This window comes from Accipiter gentilis, chromosome 17 (assembly GCF_929443795.1).
Source record: "Accipiter gentilis chromosome 17, bAccGen1.1, whole genome shotgun sequence".
Taxonomy (NCBI): domain Eukaryota; kingdom Metazoa; phylum Chordata; class Aves; order Accipitriformes; family Accipitridae; genus Astur; species Astur gentilis.
This window is the reverse complement of record NC_064896.1, coordinates 17,841,731-17,861,790: the sequence shown is the minus strand read 5'-3', so window position 1 is coordinate 17,861,790 and position 20,060 is coordinate 17,841,731. Positions and strand designations below refer to the sequence as shown.

Here is a 20,060-nt window from a genome sequence, read left to right as displayed (position 1 = left end):
AGCAGGGTTTGGGGTACTTGGGAACTATGGCAGCTGAGAGGACAGCATGAGGAAACCCCATATAGTGGAGAATGTGGCAAGTAACACCTGGAAAATAGCAGGAATTTGCCATTTAAAGAATGCCTATACCACTGTATTGCCGGACAAAGGAAAAAACCTGCAGTGACAGTAGCAGAAACTCCTTAAAGAAAAAAAAAAAGATCATGCTTAGAGGATGATTAACAGGAAATGGAATAAATAAATTGTAATAGCAATCATGGAAAAAAACTAATGGTTTTAAAATGCAATCTAGAATGTGCGGGAAGAAATATCTGAGAAAGACAGGAAAAAAGCTACTCCAGATATTAAGCAACCTTGTGAATGTTCACCCTCCTTGTGCAGACAGCACTGAGAAGTTTGAAATAATATCCATTTATTTCATTTGAAAAGAAACTTCAATTTTATTTGTAATACACTTCTAAATAACGTACAAAACTTATAAAAACAACAAATAAAAAACAATCCAGAAAAGTAAAATGGCAAATAACACATAACCCCACAATACTGAAACTTTCATTGAGGATTTTTAGGAAAATGTATTCCCATGTTTGACAAAGCTGGATCCCAAAACCAGTTCAAGTATGTCAGCACAGTAACATAATTAAGGTTCTTCTGAATTAAATACTGACTGCATTAGGGACCTAAACAACTGATATGATTGCAGTTATCAGTAATTTCCCCAAACTAGTCTGATTAACAAACATCTGTGAAAAATCAAAATTAGTACCTACAATTAACATTCTGGGTAAATACACTTCAAATGATAATATGCATTACAGCCTTCTGGGTCTCAGTGCAAAAAGTGACTGGCATAGACTGAAAAACTGACTAGTCCAGACAAAGTTTTTTTTGAGGACACAAGTATATAGCTTACTAATTAAAGTCATTCAGCAGCTCTAAGCTCAGAAATAAAAACACAGCAGAACCAGGGCTCTCTAAAATCTTACTTTGGTTCCCGTATGTATGTGTATGGTAATCTCTTACAGTATTACAAAAGAAATCTGTAGCAGGCTCAGAAATGAAATCTAGATCCTGTGGATGCTTTGATCAATTGCTTCAATAGATGAGACATGGATTTCTTTCTTCATCAACAGCCCTTAGCTTTTTCAGTATTTTACCATTGCACCGAAACATGGTTTTCATGCTATGATCAGTCAGATTGACTTTTAGTGGATAAATATGAACTACTTAATGTTAGGCATTTCTAAATTTCTACATGCTTTCTTCTATAATCTTCTTTCACTGTATTTTTTTCCAGTCTCTTGTAAAGGCAAGCAAAACATAATTAAACAGCAATTTCCACCACATTAATCATCCACGGTATAAAATGGAAACAAAGCTGAAATACAGAACAAAACTTCTACTAAAGAATCTGGTAACAATAGTTGGATCCAGATAGAGGGGTAAGATACACAATTTAACAGCAAATTACACAACTATTTTCTAGATAGCAAAGTGTTGTGAATTATGAACCACAGGCTCTAACCCTGGCCCTAGAGAAGAGCCTAATTGAGACTGACAGCACTGTCAACTGCATAAGCATGATGTACACACTCCAAGCAGCAGCACAGCTAACTTGCAGAGACTCGTGCTGCCCAAAGCAGAGGTTTGCAGTCAAACTCAAGGCTCCTTTTTAGTCTTTTTGCAGTATTTCAACCTTTCTGTTCCACCAGAGATACATCGTGATTACAATGCAGTTCAAGACTAATTCACTGCCACAGAGTTTGAGATCTCTTAAAAAATAACATATAAATACAAAACCAAATTTACCACTGCCATAACCAAGCACAACTCTTCTGACTTCAGCGTGAGCAGTAAGAACCATATTTAGCCTCACATAATTAATTTGTTCCAGCAGTCTTCTTCCCCCAAAGTTATTACCATACATTCAGTTTACACTGTGAATCCCATCTACAAATGGTGAACATTAAAAGTCTTACCAGAGATCAATGCTTGCATTTTATATAAAAAAAAAAAAGTAATTGGATTAACCGGTGCAAATAAAGAATGTTTACAAATCCTTACTCTAACTAATATTACAAGATTACACATATGTGTGCAATTCCACAGTGTGGGAGTGGTAAGGATGCTGTGATCTTCAAACATAGGGCACTTAAAAAAATGCAGACAGATCAGAAAGCCACCCACCAAGAAGTCCTACACGCTTGGAAAAGACTCAGGTTGATCCCAAATATGACGGCTAACGTCATGTTTCTTGAATGTATTAGAGAAGAAATTATTGGTTAATCAATGGAGGTCAAGAGTAGTTCCATCAGTATATTAACTATCAGCAGTGCTGACAGAAAGCTAATTAAACTCATGCTGCAGCTCTGGGACAAGCACCTCGCCAGCAAATGCTTAGTTCAATGATCACATTTGCCTTGGGCAGCACTGCTACAACTACTTCGAAGTAACTACCCCAATGACCAGCACAGCCTCCTGAGCCAGAGATTTGAAACAGATTTGGGAGTCTTTCGAGGGATCAGATTCCAAAGATCCTGCAGGGAAGGCAACAAGCAACTGAGATCCATATAGCACTGTTTGCAGAGGTACAGAGACCAGGATTCCGAAAGCTTTATTAAAGTACAAAAAAGTATACTAATGCACCTGGTCAATGATCAATGCACTAATGAGACAGTTATTCTTAGTACACTGCCATATAGGTTTAGCATGAGAAAGGGCCATATAACCTGTACCAAAACATCAAATTCAATATGACTGAAAACACCTATGCATCATTCATACTACTTGTGTGTGTGCATGGAATGGGTTGCAGGCATACTGCAACAGAACAATGTAACGCACTTACCAAAACAAGCCAGCAAGTTTCTCTCAACTCATATGGTATTCCTTGCTCAAAGTCAAGATACATTTCTTCTCTCCCAGCCAAACTTGTATTGTCAATGCTCAGGCATACCTTGTTTTCTAAAAAACACCCCATTTCTTTATTGCAGACTGACTGGTAATAAATTATTTTTGTTTTAATAGTCAAAAAAAGTAAGGATAAATAATTATAATGTGCACCCTCAGAAACTGGATGTTGGGCCTGAATTCAGAAAAAAGCTGAAGCTATGGTAGGTAATCTAATATTCTGGTTTATACTTGAAAAAACTTAGAACACGATTAACTAAGCTAAAAAAAACCCAAAACCCTTTAAATAATTTTTCAGCACACATGCTAGTGAGATAAAGCACTAGGTCTCATTGCAAGTGGATTTCCACCCCCGAAAGTCACAAAGTGAGAAACAGACTTAGAGCACTTAACCAATGAACCTATGTGTTTTTAAAACTACTGGCTTTTGGTTTTTTACCATCAAGTGTATATACACAAAATACTGGCTATATAAGAAAGGCATCCAGATGATGCATGTCAGACCGTATTCAAATTACTTCTAGAAATGAGCAGTAATGCCTATCTGCAGTTTTTAAAAAGAAGAAAAAAGATAGTTAACTTCTGAAGCACTTCAGGAGGCTGCTTAATCCTTAAATCATAAAATCTCCATTTATATTGGTGTTTTAAATAAAACAAGGAACATTAGGTGAATAGGTGAATACTTAACAGCTAAAAAACTGAAAGAAATTGAGACCAACTATTTCTATCAATGTTTCACTTTCGTGTTAAACAGACTTCTCTCTTAATTGTCACGAAATCACAGAAGTGTCTAATTTACATCACCAAAATAATTAATCCTGGCTGTGTCCCTTCAAATCCTGCAAATCTGCTTAGACTGCCAACAAAATGGGAAATTTTTAGTGGGTTGTTTTGTCTGGTTATGAGTTAATTAGTAATCTGATAACTACATTACAGATGTATCAGTATTGGCCATGACAGTTAACAGAAGTGTTTTAGTCTATACTTGTATTTCAGGAACTAAACGGACAGCCTACTGAATTGCCAACCTTTACCCTGAATTGCAAAAAAACAGATCACAAATGTAAACTGAAAAACAGTACATCTAAATATATTCTAAGAAACTCTGTGTAATACCATGTTAGCTCAGTATGAATATAGTTAAGATATGGGCAACACCAGCTAACTTGCAATTACAGACCCATCTTCCAATTCTAGAGAAGTCTGTCATCAGAAATGAAGTCCAAGAGCATTAAGCAGGTAACACAATTTCTCCCTCAAGAAGCGTATATAGAGGAAAACATTCAGCAGACAATAAAATACGAACTGAGGGAAGCACTAAGTAATTATAAGTGTAACTTTGATGTCAGCTTTGAGTATCACAGAACTTACTGGAACCGTAAATTCCCTTCAAAACTGAGAACTTCATTTATTTAGCAAGCATCATCTTGGTACAGCAAAGTACAATCCCACTATACAATTAAAAAAAGCAGTGTAACCCAGAAAATTTTAGCAGACTAAGTCACTGAAAGCATTCACTAATTTAGTCCAATTCCAGTTTTGAGTAACAGGTCAATTCCTGATGCATACTGCAGAGAGTGAGCAGACCAAAACCATATTCCCTTAAGTAAATACAACTAAGAGCAGATCAAGTTACAGACTTAAGGTACAGGCAGAACCCCATAAACCCCATTGTGCCATCATGGGTCCTAAAGCTTCCTTCCCCTCCTCCCCCAGGAACGTGGTGCCCATGGACAGGCACCTCCCTCATTCCTCACTCCATCCTCAGAACAATACCTATGCACACATCCATTTACAGGGACTTGCATTTCAGAGCTGAATTCTCAGATTCCTGAAGAGGATCCATCTGTTCTGATCACGATCCACCTTAGGGATCCATAAACTAAGCAGAAACCTTCCTTCAATCTTTTGGGATTTTTTGTGGCACAAGGCACAGGAATTGGCTACCCAATTCATGCTCTTTTTACCAGGTGCTCCAATTTCCTTGCAGCACAGAAGAGATGAAAGAACAAACTGACCATCTATTAATGCAGAACAAGCAGAAAGCATGCTGTTGAGCCTTAAAAACGTGTGAGAGATGTGACAATACAGGAAAAAAGCCAGTGGCAAGGAAAGGCAAACAAAGGGTTGGCCTGGGATGCTAGGGTACGTATGTACACGTCAGAGACAGCAGGAGGTACAAAAGATGGCATGGGAAGCAGAAATCATGGGGATGATCAAGGAAGAGAGTACAAGTCAAAATGCAGACAGGAAAAGAGTAATGAAGGGATCTGACTACAAGAGCACTGAGAAAAGTTAGATCTTCCTCGTATCTGCATTCTGTCCATTATGACGCTTGAAACTGGAAGAATTGCTCTGATTATCAGGCATGTGCCGTTCGCTTTGTGTGTGGAAACTCATCCAAATTCAGCTGAGCCCTACGCTTTGGAAAACAAGTAGTTTTCACACTGCCAACTAAAGACTCCTCAGAATTTAATAGCAGTGTTTCTCAAAAGACTCCACCTGTGCTGAGCATGTTTTAACCCAAAACTCTTAAGGCCAAGACCTGCATGCAACAGCAAGGAAAGATCAACATCCCGCACTCTAAATTAAGCCAAATTACTCTAAAAGAAGCAACCCAGTTCCAAACTGTCATCTTTTTAGCTTTAAGCAAAACCCATACATTTTATTAAGGTCAATACGTAAGTCTGCAAGAATACACACACATAATGTTTTAAGGAATGCCCAGAGAAGATGGTGTCCAGGGAGAGACCATTACCACCACCAAACTTAAGCTGAGGAACCCTCAGGCTAATCCCTCTGTACATCCAACAGAATCATAGGCGAGAAGGCCGGCGGCAGGCAGCCCGTGCACCAGAAGCACAGCTGTCAGCAGGCACGGCTCCTTCGACCCGCCAGCGTGCTGCTTAGGCCCTGTTCGCTGCTCCAACTCCTACCAACTCCCTTCTCCTGGACAGTACAAGACAGCAAAACATGGGCCAGCAGCAGTCTGCTGAGCTGAAGCAGTACATCACTGGAGATATTCGAGAGACAAAAACAAATTAACAGCCCATTCCCAGGGAACATGCATCGCTTTATTATCGCTGCGCCCATCTCCTCCGAGAAAAGATATTGCCAGCTCATGACAGAAGTATCAGATGCTACACAAGCATGAAGACAGAGTGAAGTCCATGTGACTTCCTAGCTAAAGAAACTTTTACACTTGCTTAAGCATTTGCTGTGTTTGAGCCTTTAAGAGAAGGCAAAATAACTCTTCCTCAGACAGGTATTAGAAAGAAAGCATTATTTCATTACAATAATGAGAACAGCTTATGTAAATTATGCAATAAATTTGAAATTCATTTCTCAAAACTGTTTAAAATGTTTATTTTTACATCTCATTTAGGCTGTGATCTATTACTGAAACAATCATGCATTATTTGACTATGTATTCCTGAGCTTCATTTTCTGTAGTGGTTCAGATGAATTGCTTCTGACGTACACACAGCTTGAAAGCTAGAGACTTTAATGCATGAAATACAAAGAAACAAGCCATGAAAACACGGTCATGTTGTACCCTGCCATTCTAAAGCTGTATGGCAAACACACTTACACAAAGCAGACAAAATACACTACACGTCTATGACTGCTCTTAGAAAGCTATGAGTCAAGGACAAACAAATTTAATTTTTCAGGTACGATCACCTTGAAGCTGCAACAGCAATACCTGGTACATAGTCCTCTAAGGCATAACAGATTTACAACACCTGACGCAGAATCTTGAGAAAACTGTATAACAAGAGAAAATGTTTTCTTTGAAAGACTGTAAGGTTGAAGTTTCTGTATCACTGGAATAACGTTCCTTAGAAGTATGGTATCGCTCTGCACATAATGACAGATGTAATTCTTTGATGGTTCAAAACCAACCCTAAAGAGATTTTATAGGTAACTGGAGCTGCTCAACCGAAGGCTTAACAGAAAACTTAACTTGCACGAAAGTCACGTCATTTTTTCTTGACTAACAAGCACCACAAATAAGGCCTTATCTGAAAATTGAAAAAAAAAAAAATCTGTGCGTTACTGCAGGTAATTTTTCTGGAGGAGTAGCTTCTCGTTATCCTGTTCTATTAGAAGTTCTAGACAAGAAAAGCTGAAAGAAACGACAAGAGCGAGCGGGCCGTAAAACCCTTAAAATAATTTTGCATGGCGTTTTGGCGAGTTGAAAGAGATGAACTAAAATAGATTACTTCACAGGCTCCGTGCAAGGACCTTCTCCCGTGTTAGCACGGCAACGGCAGCGCTCACGGCGCTACGACACAGCGACGTTAAAAATAAGCAACTTCGTGCAAGGGCAGCGAATTGCTCCTTCCCAAGCGCGCGCGTATCCAGCCGCACGCTAGGCCGAGACCGCTCTGCAGGCAATTGTTTTACCGCCGCTCTGCAAGCCTGCCCTCCGTCACAATGGGAACACCACGTTAAAAAAAAAAAAGAAAAAAGCCCAGAAAACGTAAAAACCGCGTCCAACCCCAGCCTTCCGCACGGCGAGCGCCGGGAGCCCCGGGGCAGGAGCGGGGCGCGGAGCGCGCCAGGACACCCCGTCCCGCCCCCCGCCCGCCCGCGCGGAGAGCGCGCCCGCCGCCGGCAGCCCCCGCCCGTGACGCAGCGGCTAACGGGCGCCCCCGCGCCCGGGCCCGCGAGGGGGGGGGGGCGGCCGGCGGGGGGGGGGGGGGGGGGGGGTGGGGGGGCGCCGCCCGGGGCCCGGGCCCGGCGCGCCCCGCGGTGCGGGATGCCGGCGGGCAGGCGCGAGCAGGCCCGGCGGGAGGTGGGGGGGGGGGGAGGGGCCGGGCCGCGCGGAGCGGGCGGGCAAGCGGCGGAGCCGCGGCTTTCTTCGTGTCTGTCGGTGCCGGCGCTGCCCGCCTGCCCCCCCGCTCGCTGCCCCTCGCCGCCTCCCTGCGCGCGGCGCGGAGGGCGAGGCCCGGCCCGGCGGCCCGGCGCGGCGGCCCCAGCCGGAGATGGCGGTGGTTAGAATAAGGCACACTGGGTAAAAACACATTTATATACTAACCTCGCCGAGAAATTTTCCAACAATTCCTCCGTCCGACCACCATGCACCAGGACAGGAAACGGCCGCCTCAGCGCCCGCCCGCCTCAGCACCGCCCCGAGCCGCGCGGGCGGGCCTCGTGCCCCCCGCTACCGCCGCTCCCATTGGGCGCGCCGCGCCGCGCGTCACCGCCTCCGCTCGCCATTGGCCGCCTCCAGGCCCCGCGCCAGTGCCCATTGGCTAGACGCCCGGGGCCCCGCCCCGCAGCTTCATGGCGTCTCGGTTAGGCCGGGTTCGGGGCCGCCGCCGCCGCCGCCATTTTGTACCGCGGGGAGCGAGGCGCCTGTGCGTCGACGGGGGAGCGAGGCAGCCGGGCGCCATTTCCTTCCCCGGGGAGGGCGCCCGGCGGCAGCGGCGCTGGGGGACGCCGCGGGTCCCTCAGCGGCTGGGCCGCGGGGAGGGGAGCGCGGGGGGCCGGGCTGCGCCCCGAGGCGGCTGCCCCTGGCGTTACGGCCGGCCCCCCGCGGTGGCGACGGAGCGGCGCGGCCGGAGGAGGCGGGCGCCGGCGGGGAGGGACTCCTGGCTCGGCCGCGGCCTGCCCGCGGGCTCCGGGCCCGCCGTCGCGGTCCCCACAGACGGCCCCGGCGCTTTTCTACTGGGCTCGGGGCGCCGCCGTCCCCGCGGAGGCGGGCGGGCGGGCGAGCCGGCGGTGCGCGGGGCTCCGTCCCTTGGCGGTGCGGGAGGCCACTGGAAGGGGGCCGGGGCGCGGTGCCCTGGCAGAGGGGCTGCTCGGGGCAGAGCTGGGGAGGGAGGGGAAGGCCCCCTGGGGGTCCCCTTCGCCAGCCTCCCGGCGCGTTATCTTGTGCTGCTTTTCAGCCCAGCTGTTGAGGATAAGGACGCTGTTCTTAAAGCTGTGCTGGAGAATATTTATCCTCACGTGATTTTTAGGTATTGAAACGTGTAATAGTCCAACAGCAGCTCCACAGGCAGTTAAAGGGTATTACAGTTACTTCGGTAGATGATTTTTTAAGAAAACGCAACTGTGCCATTAACATGAGCTATCGCTATTGACAGGACAATAGGCCCAGCTCTGTCGGGCTTACTTGACCTTTCTGAACGTGACTGGTATAAAAATATGTAAGTTTTTTGCCTGAAACTGCAGAACTACAGTTCTAAATTCTTGCTGTCAAAAATAGCCAAATGGCAAAACAGCCAAAACCAGCTTATTCCCAACCAGGCCTAATACAGAGCAATTTTCCTTTCTTAGTTTCAAGTTTTCCTTCCTGTTTCTTAATTGGAAACTTTCACCCAAAATACAATTCTAGTTTGGGTTTACCAACACCTTTACGTTAATAGATTACTTAACATGTCTCTCAGATATTACAACTCAGGGTTTCCCATTCTGAAGCGCTTGCCATTTCTAAAGCATCAACACCTGAGACTGGTTATAAAAAGCAGAAATAAGCAAACCAATGACACACCCTTTAAGTTAAATAAACTACATATTGATTGCAAAGTAATGTATAATCAGTGCTACACCACCAGATAAATGAAGCTTTTCCACATTCCTGGTTCTGGGTATGCAGAAGGTCCCACAGAGCACAGGTAAGAGAAAAACCCAGCTCAAGGAATTCATCTCTTGCTTCTGTAGTCTGTAACAGCATAATACTGAGCGCCTTGTACCTGGCAAGCTTTTCACAAATTTTGATAAATTATTTTTAATACTGCATTCAGGTTAAAACTTGGAATAGTAGATTGAGCAGAAATGCAGAACTGTAGTGCTCTTCCCAACTACGTTTTTAAAAATAAATGCCCATTTTTGGATAGATTTGCAGAAGCAGTGGTCACCCACTGCTGATCATACACCAAAGGTAAAAATTTAATTAGTAGCCCAAGTCATGGAAGACTGGCAAAGTCTTCACAAGCATACAAACTTTGGACCAGCATTACCTGAAATTTGCCACATCTGTTAAATCAAAACCCATACATAGACAATGCTGGGCCTACCACCAATACTGACTTTGGAACCACATGCTTCCCCCATGGGAGCCTGCAGCACCCACCGAGGAGCCGTCCCCTCGGCTGCACTGCTCAGAGCCATCAGTGAGCATCAGTCCCACTGCTGAAATGCCAGAGAAGGATGCAGCCATGTCTCTTGGTGTTCAATACGCACAGAGAGAGACCATCAGCAGGGGTACGACTGCCTACAGTATGAACTGTGTTAAGTACAGAGAGCTTACAGTTTCTTGGCAGCAATCTCATGGGAGTTACAGGGGGACAAATTCAGGTCCAGGAAGTGGAAATGTTTAGCAAGAGAAAAGTACTATGAGGAAGGACTGAAAGAGAATTTGACAGAAACATGCAAAGATAAAATCACTGAGAAGCTTCATGATGTTTCTACTCTTCGAGAACTGATAGTCAGAAGAGGCAGAAATTTCCTTTAGAAAAATAAAACTTAACCCATAAAATTTGAGGTATCAAGTACTAGGCACAATGAAAACCATCTGCATGTTTATTGTCGGGTATTCTGTACTTAATCCGCTGCAGACTTCTTGAATCTTGCAGTAGTAATTCTAGGCTACAAGATATTTGTACAGAGCTTTGCTGTACTACGCTGACACCTATTAATAATTCTTTTAAGATAGTGATTCAGGAAAAAAGGGTACTAAATTTACCCAGTATGTCAATATTTTAAAAAATAGCATATGACATTTAACACAGTTAAGAGGACTGTAGTTGTGCCTAACATTTCTGCTTGAAGAATTATTTTAGAGAGGAAAATACAAACCTTAGAGCTACATTAACTAGAACAGGACTCCCAAGTACTGTAAAAATACAGCTACATTCAAAACACCACACTGAAATAACTGAAGATAAGGATTTGCTTTAGATGTTTATTAATCCAAGGAGATCTTCCATAATAGAAAAAACAGAGGCTTTAAATTTCCCAGCTCTTCCTTTAGAGTTGCATTATCCTTGAAAATGGAATGGATAATTGCAAGTTCTAGGAGAAAGATCAATTTTAAATTTGACATAAGTGTATCACTGAAATTGATATATTGCATCACAAAATGCGCTATCACCACCAACAACAATGCAAAATTGTTCTGCAATTTATATAAATACATTTCTTGGAGCAAAGGAAAGCAAAGTTCTAGATCCATTCTTAAAAAAGATGCTCCTTGCTAACCAATCTAGCAACACATAAAAGCACCCTTGAAGTAAGACTGTATTCCTCACACCAAGATAAAATTCTTCCCTTGACTTGTGACTTGAAAAATATAACTGTTCCAGAAATGACAATGGCACTAAATTGGTAATTTTCCCCTCATTTTCATCTGCTTTGTATACAAAGCCTTCTCACTGCTGCTCTGTCATATCTTCTGCCATGAGGCAGAAGTGTCTCCTCTGTCCTAAATCTCTTAGATTTTTTGGGGATGCATAACAAGGTAAGCAGATACCCAACAAGCAGATGTTCAGAAATTATGTCAAACTGGGGATTTTTCAAGGTCAAGGAATGCACAGGAAAAGGTATGCTGTAATTATGTCTGTCACCTTTTTCTACAAAAATAAAACCTTGTCTAGAGATTATCTTGAGGCCGGAGTACACCTGTATGTGCTCATGAGTTACACATTTAAAAAATAAATAAATAAAAAAAAAATCAGTTCTGCTATAGGTACTTGGCCTGTCAGCTAAAGATTCCAAAGTACTACGGTGGTTCTCATACCACTACTATGATGGATACTCTGATTCGAGGCTTAATTTTTTTAGGCTTTTTCACATCAGGTGCAATACCCATCCTTTTAAGTCCACAATTTGCTTTTAAAGTATCCCTTTGGTATTCGGCTAGGGCAAAGTGGCATTATAGTCCTGGCTCCATCTCTCACATTAGCTCTGCACGCAGGTAACTGTATTTGCCGAAGAAAGGCAGACCAGAGAAGAGTGACTGGAAAAACCCACTACACCTGCCCAGAGAAGCGCTAGCGGTTGTGCAACAAATGGAAGGCAGAGCATGGTGCTGGTCAGCTCATCAAGGAAACCCCAAACCATGAATTCCTGCTACCCTGCTGATGCAAAAAACCACACCACACAAACCAATTTTCTGAAGACTGCATTTTGAGTATCATAATATATATATGTGCATTTCATTTTTACAGATATAAACTCAGTTTATTTTTAACCTGTATTTAAATTTTGGAGGCTTACATTAAATTAAGGTAGCTTGTTTAATATCAATTGTAACAGCAGGTGACATTTTTATATAAAAACAGCCAAAAGAAAAAAAAAAAACAACAAACATTTGATTTAAAAGACCTGACACCAATGATCTCAAGGCAAGATCAAAAACCTATGGATTTTTGCTTTTAGAAAAGAAAAAGGGGGCATTTAAGCCAACCCATTCACAGCATCTCCCTGCTGGCTTCTTCAAACAGTGGTTTTGATAGTGGTCCCAGAGGGAACTGTATTTTGCCTCTCCAGCTAAAATACTAGTTACTATAGCAACTTTGAAGGAAGAAAATTGTGGCTTCAAAAATGAAAGATTGGCAAAACTTCAAATACACTGTCTGGATTAGGCAGACAACAGCACACACTAATGCTGGGAGTGCAAAAAGAGGGGGAATGAAATGCAAGAGTAGTGCACCTGCACTACCACGTGCTGGAAAAAGAATATTTTGCAAAATTAGGGGAAACAATTGCATTCATAGTTCATAGCCCAGATTAGCCAAATTAATTGTTGTCTTTTTAACAGATTGCATATATAGATGTTTCACCCACACACTTCAATCAACTCTTAAGAGAAGAACTTCACATCTTATTTACCTGCTTTAGAGAAGGTAACTTTTTCCTCAGTGCTTACAGTACACATTTGTATCCAAATTTCACCTTGTACAGTGAGATCTTTAAGAAAAACAAAGGACACAGAGGGTGTTGCTATTTTTTTTTTTAGCAGCAATGAAGTATCACTAACCCCTTTTTACATAACCGAATTCAAGTCACAACCAGAGGTGACTGCACCACAAAGTCACCAGGTACAAAACTGCTAGTTCATTTTAAATTAATAACTTGAAATTATTTTCCCCAATACATCCCTTATTTTTTATTTTTATTTTTTATAAACAGCAAACATTTTGCTATTTTTGTACATAGGCTAGCAGGCTTGTTTCAATATGAAAGTGCTAATTCATTTACAGATTTATCAGTTATGTAGTGCTACATTAAGTGTCCAATATTCTACATATGAACAATCTTGATAAATGGAAATGATGAAGATTAAGTAAGGCTATCCGATTACCTTATCTTATTTACATTAAAAGAATAGACACCCAATAGGAAGGGAGAAAAGGGAAATGGGCAAATACTCATACCGCCACAGGTGTAAAAATTAAGTCTGCCTTCTAGCTTGTACTGTAAATGAGACATTTTAAATAGTCCTGCAGCCCATGCCTATTTTTTTCCTCAGAAAAAGAAAAGCTGCCTTCATGACATCCCCTCTTGATTTCCGATTTCCAAAGTGTGTCATTTGAAGCTTTAAATTCAGATTCTTCCTATCTTCAAAAAAACCCTCTGGTTTGCTTTCCAGTATTAGGTTGCATGATCAGGTCCCACCTCTGGGGCTTTTGTCCAATCTATTTATCAATTAGAGTGAGTTGTAGATAACATGAACCAGTTCTGGAACCACTATTGGGAGGAACACAAGCTCTTCACTACAATCACACAGTAGCAGGAAAAGTGATAATTCAATTCATTCCTGGGGCAGGGCCTCCAAAATTAAATGAAGTTGGCACAACTGGAGCATTGAATTTGTATCCTCCATGCTTTTCAATCATTTTGGATTCTAAAACAAAACAAAAAACAGAAGATATTTTAGTGTGTGCGTAGGAGGGAAGACAGATTAAGATTTTGTGACTTGACCATTTTAAGTCTCTCAGAGATACAGGTTTAACCTGGGGTTACCCAAGGAAGTAATCAGCATTCACAGTGGAAATGTGCAATGCCCCAAACAACAGATGGGCTGATTATTTATTTATTTTAATTTCTCAATATTGAGTCATAGCTATGCTTAAATGAATTTATATTTTAAAAAGCCCACACTTCAGCTTTTGGACACGAGTATGTAATTTTCACATTTCAGAAACAGGACCTGAATGAATGCTGGACTTCTAAACTTTCTAACAGGCACCCAATTCTTTCAGATTAACTTTAATAGACCTTTTTAGTCAAATCAATAACAGAGCACATGTACAAAAAAGCTGTACACAGATAGTACCTAAATTTTCAGTGTTCCTATCTCAATTCAACAATCTGAGCAGAAATAGCCACACCCGAGCACATAATTTAGAGTTTAGATTACTAGACCATGTAACATAATCCTGAGAGAAAACTACCAATACCACTTTTCATTTTCAACCAAACCTTAAGATCTTTAGGCTTCTGAGGTCCACATATCCATCACTGTAACTAACGGTGATAGTTAAGCTTTCTCATTTTACTAGCTGCATATTCCGTCCTTCCAAGATTACTGTAAGACCAGTTTTCACAAGCTCTAATACATGGACAACTGAAGATGAGGTTGGTAAAGAGCAGGCAGAAATGTGTATTTCCATCTATACATTTCTGTCTACCTACTTCTACAGAAATGTGTATTTCTATCTACTTTTACTACAATCTAGATAATGCAGGAGGTTTCTATTATTCCCAGCTCAAGATAACAACTCTTATTAATATCTTATTTCTAGTCTAAGAGCTTTCTCCTACCTCAAAATAGTTGCAATCTCTCCCTTTCTGGGAATACAGGACAGGTCACATTATCTAGAGGATCTGCATTTTGCCTCTATTTCTTTGGAAACCGGCCAGAAAAATGTTGCCACGGCTGATGAAGGTTGGGGGGAGAACATGACCTGGGGACCATTGCTTTGTTCCCTCCCGGCTCCATAGTGCACAGAAGACAAATCTCTTAGCTTATGGAAATTCTTCTTAGCTACATTAATGAGAGGTAGTTATATTCCAAATCCTTCTAGCAGGATGTCTGCATGTGTGGTAGGTAGCCTAAATGGACTATCAGTATGCACTGATAGTACGCAAGAATTTCCTGTAAGGATCTAGTTGCTTAAGTTAAACTTCACAATCTGAACCTAACTTGCTCTACGAATAAGCAGCTGAAAAAGTAAGAACATTATTTTTCATGAAATGCAAAAGAGGTATATAATCTCATCAATATGACGTCAAATGTCTGACGGGTCACAGGGAAACTGTATAACTATTAAAAGTGGATCATTCTGGACACTTAAAGCTTTGTGAGGTAATTTAGGCTGTTTTTTGACACAAACTACTTATAAAATGTGCATTCTTAGTACCAATCTTTTTATCGAAAGGTTTCTGAACTTCTATTTTGAAAGATCTTGTAGTAATCGGTAAGTAGGATGCAGGGTATGAGACACCGGACTGATCACTCAAAATTCAGCCCTGACTTCAGAAAGCAATCTATATTGGCTTACTCTGAAACACCTGGGAAAACTTGCAAAATAAAAAAAGAAAACTGAAGATCTGCCAACTTCCTATATTTTTAAATCTGTATTACCTGTATTGAAGAATAACAATCTGAAATATTTAACAGGCTTAATGATGTAGCTTTACAGATGGATACTACTTCCATAATTTGCTCTTTTCCCACCTATAGAATCATTGTCTATCCCAGCTGAACTAGGTCACATCATGAAATAGTTTATCAGGCACTTAATGTGTTTGTCACCATACCTAGAGTTCATCCACCTTCAGGTAATCAAATCATTAGTTTTCAAATCCAAGCAATTATGACAAATACACTTTTATTTACTTGGCTACTTCATTAAGACATTTCTATCATTCCTTACACCTGTGGTATGCCATACAATTTGTGCATTGAGGCTTTGTGACCTGACAATCTTAAGAGATTTCAAGCATCTCTGGAGTGTAAACCAACTCTGCTTTGATGAAGACATTATCAGGCTTGAATTATAGGCTTTTTCTGTATTATGCTTCTTGAGCACATAAACAGCATTCAAACAGCAAAAGCAGGAATTAATGGTATAAAGGGGGGAAAAAATACCATGTGCTGCTCGTCTCTGATCTGCCAGAGTTGCTATGTCCTGCAATTGTTTCCTTTGTTCTTCATTAAGGCCCTGTGTCAAAGCTTGGTACCACACAGGGTTACGATTCTGAATTGCTGCAAGAGAAAAAAAAACATAAGCAAAAGGAAAGTGTTCATTAAAATGTTCTTTAACTCAAAACTTACTAACTCATTACCATTTTAATCAGAATAATAGTCTGTTTGGGTTACATAAAAGACACTTAAAAACACTAACACAACTTCTGACCTCTTCCCTCCCACCATAAATTCATTCAAGCATCTTCCCCTGCTCTGAAAGTTTAACAATGGCTTCCCCTTTCCAAAGAAAGAACTTGTTCAAAGCACATATTCGAAAGCCTGTTTGGAAGCTTTCAACAGGTTCTAGTTTACAACAGCATACACTAAAATTAAGTTAAAATATAACTTGTTAGCCAGGAAAGGAAATAAAGTTACTTACTCTGAAAAATTGTTTTAAATATCTGATATTCATCAATAGGGTTGTCTTCATCATCAATAATTGTGGAATAGCCTTCCAAAGCAGTCTCTTCAGCATCATCTTCTTCCCAGTCCTCATCATCTCCATCTTCACCTGCCTGTTTTGCTAGAATTTCTAGATATTCTTGACCATCTTCATCAATGTCATCTTCATCACTCCCCAATTCCTCTGAGTTAAATATCACACACACAAAAAAAGTTTATAATCTCAAGAATAGTAAGAACGACTCTTCACGAAGATGGCCGATTATGCAGAACAGGCAATGGAACAGAAAACAGTGCAGACTAGGAAAGGGGAAGCTCACTGAACTCCTCACCTAGTGCCATTAGTCCAGGGAGAGGGGGAATTCACAAGAACTGTCATTTTCAATACAGAGCTAAAACACCAGCAGCTCATGGGACAGCTTGTAATATATAGTCCAAACCATACAATGGATTAGAAGGATCCCTGGAAACTCCTTCTACTGACTCTTACCCCTCATTCAAATGGGAAACATGCCCCAGTAATAATTCCTTTCAGCAATGACAGCATCCACACACTAGTTTGATGTGACTTTGAAGAAACTCAGCCTAGGAAGTTAAGTTTTTAAGAGTGACTGGAAAGTAAGTCATTAAAAGATGTTCAATGTTTTCTACCACAGCTTTCGATTTTTGGAATTAGGGAACTTTGAAGAATTCCACAAAGGAACTCTGCACCTCCATCAGAGAAAATTAAAAATACAAAGTAAGATGTTTCAGTTTCCATACCTGTTTCCTCATCTTCTTCAGCTTCATCATCATCATCGCTGTCATTTTCGTGCTCTGCATGACAGGCATATGCTCTTTTCAATCCATTAAATAAAAGGATAAAAGCTGGCAGGATCTGGCCAGCAACTTGATTTAAAACCTGTGGTATTTGCTCCAGATCAATAAGAGCACACAAGCCAAGCACACACATCTTTCTATCATGAAGTCTACAAAACAGAGTAAAAAAGTTGCAAGTTTTGTTATGGTTTACAAACCTATAATGCAGAGGTGTATCACTGAGAATAATCTTCAAAATTAGAAACACTTACCCCAAGAAACAGTCCACGTCATTAAGCCACTGTGTTATGAAGTGATTGGTGACAGGCTCCACATTATTGGGAAAACGAAGATTTTCCAATGTATTTAATAGTAAATGAGGATTGTAATACAAAGCAGCTATGGCAACCTGGAGGCACATTGTTCGCAGTTCACTTGTTTTCACTTCTCTGGTCAATCTCTCTAATGCAGCTTCCACAAATAAGGGTATGCACTGAAGAGTGAGAACCATTACAAATGTAGTGATCAAAAACAAATTTTGTAGTTCTGTATTTCACACTAAAGCTGAGAAATGGCATAAAACTAGTCTGGCGCATAAACACAGAGGGCATAAAACAGGAATAATTTTTAATTGCCAGAAGTCATATACAAAGATAAAATGAAAAAGTGAAAATATTTTATCTACTCCGAGCACATGGATTTTGTGACATCATGCACAGTAGATGTAATTCCTGGTTCTGTATCTTGTGTTTTAAAAATGAAAAATAGAGTTAATATGTACACTAGGAAGTCCGGTCAAGAGATATTACTAACATTCCAAGAAAACAGCTATTCAAAGGAATAGTCTCTTCAGAGATGTGACACTAAAAAAAAAAGCTATAGAAGATATTCTTCCAAATAAATTAAAAATTAAAGTTTCCAAGGACCATATCCACAAATATTAAAAAGCTTGCAAAAAACATTTAAAAAGCTATTATACAGTGCTTGTCATGTACACAGCGGAAGCACACAAATTCATCTCTCAAATTCCAACTTCCATATGTGCATAACGAAGTCCCTGATTCCTCTACGACATCAACTGGGATTCTAGGAACTTCATTTTCATTCTTATTTCAAGGCTGTTAACTTAACAGACTGAATAGTTTTCATGAAGTATTCACTAGAATTAACTTAGAATATAAATAATCTACTTTTAGAACGAAGATGCACCTAAAAGCAGTACTCTTCCAGATTCTGGAAAAACACATGAGTTTCACAGTGTCCTAAATTCTGGAGACAAAGCGTACAGTAACTATCTCTGCAGTGCTGTTAATTGAGTAGCATTAAAGTAGAACACAAGATTATTAGTCACACTACACAAACTTCTCAGAAGAGAACTCATGTTAACACATAATCAATTCATATTTGAGAATAAAATCTTTTTAAAATATTAGTTATAGCAACCAAAGTTGTTACCAACCTGATCAATGCCACGCCCTTTACACTGAAGAATAATCACTTCTAACAGCTTTGCTGCATGACATTCTGCATCTTCTCCAGCAACTCCTGTAAGGACCTGAAAAATAACAATTAATGTTGACAATATCCCTTCAAGAAGCATTTTCTATATACTGCTTTGCTTTGAAAAGCTAATATAAATTCTCCCACTCTATTACAATGCTAGAATAAACATCAATCAGTGAAGCAGCCAAATCTACAGCAATGGCTCAGTATCACAACTAGAGACTGAAATGTTGCTGAATGCAGGTAAAACTAATCTACATATACAAATATTCTATAACTCTACGGACGCAGAGCTTACAACAGTAACTGTATAAGCATCAGCTGGCATTTTGCAAAGGTTTATTTCCATACATGTAACAAAAATTTTTCTTACGTGTTCGTGTATTGAATTTCATAAAAATGGTATTTACAAACTTGGGATATCCAGTGGGAGACCATGCAATACCTAAAACTTCTGTGTTAAAGATTCACTGTACTCAGCTAATAAAACACTAATCACTAAGAGGTTATAACAGGTTAATTTTCTTTTTTATTTATACAAACTGTTCAAGTAATTAAAATCAGTTTAGTCAGCCTGGTTTCAACTTGTTTTCAAATAAAGGCTGTCAAGAGTTATTCACTATAATATTTAAACATCTTCAAAAGAATTACTCAGGAAATACCATGGGCAGGGCAGCTGACAGTTCATCACAGCTCTTATATAGACACAACACATGATATCCAGAAGTGGAAAACTGAAATGCCCACAGATTACTATTAGGGATTATAAAATATTAACACCATCTTATAAAGAATTATTCATTTCCTCACATAGGGCTAACATTCTGGAAAGCTTTGTATTCTACATATTGATTGGATAAAGAAAGCCCAGTTGGCAGCTACCTATAACACACAGGAGCTGAGAAGCTAAGTTAAATACAGGAACACTGCCCAAAAGTGACTGGACTGACAACAACTGCATTCTGCTCCCAGCTTTCATCACTGACTTGGCACAAACTTTGGAAAATAACTTCCTATTCCTATCCCTCTACTTTCCATCCCTACTCCACTTGGTTTAGCTAATAGATTTAAGACCTTTAGCATACATATGGTATGTGGTATCCTAGCCATAGCACGGCTACAAACCTCAGATGAAAAAAAACCATCTACCTTTTGCAATATGCATACGCCCGTTTTGCACGCCCATATGCACAAAGTGTATTACACAAAACACACATGCACAAAACTCTGGGCTGTTTAA

The 20,060-nt window shown here is 40.6% G+C and overlaps 2 protein-coding genes across 2 annotated transcripts in view; both read right to left on the bottom strand.

Moving 5' to 3' along the window:
• The window catches only part of ZNF143 (zinc finger protein 143), a 54,369-nt gene extending 46,289 nt beyond the window's left edge, over positions 1-8,080 (bottom strand). The window contains exon 1 of the mRNA XM_049819740.1: positions 7,955-8,080. The gene's annotated coding sequence lies outside the window, so the exon portion shown is untranslated. The remainder of the gene's footprint in view (positions 1-7,954) is intronic.
• Positions 8,081-12,027: 3,947 nt separating this feature from the next.
• IPO7 (importin 7) overlaps positions 12,028-20,060 on the bottom strand; it is a 37,757-nt gene continuing 29,724 nt past the window's right edge. Inside the window, exons 20-25 of the mRNA XM_049819968.1 lie at positions 18,777-18,872; positions 17,590-17,810; positions 17,282-17,487; positions 16,497-16,703; positions 16,019-16,135; positions 12,028-13,768 (exon numbers count right to left, since the gene is read on the bottom strand). Coding sequence (XP_049675925.1) covers positions 13,671-13,768; positions 16,019-16,135; positions 16,497-16,703; positions 17,282-17,487; positions 17,590-17,810; positions 18,777-18,872 — 945 coding nt within the window. The 3' untranslated portion in view covers positions 12,028-13,670. The remainder of the gene's footprint in view (positions 13,769-16,018; positions 16,136-16,496; positions 16,704-17,281; positions 17,488-17,589; positions 17,811-18,776; positions 18,873-20,060) is intronic.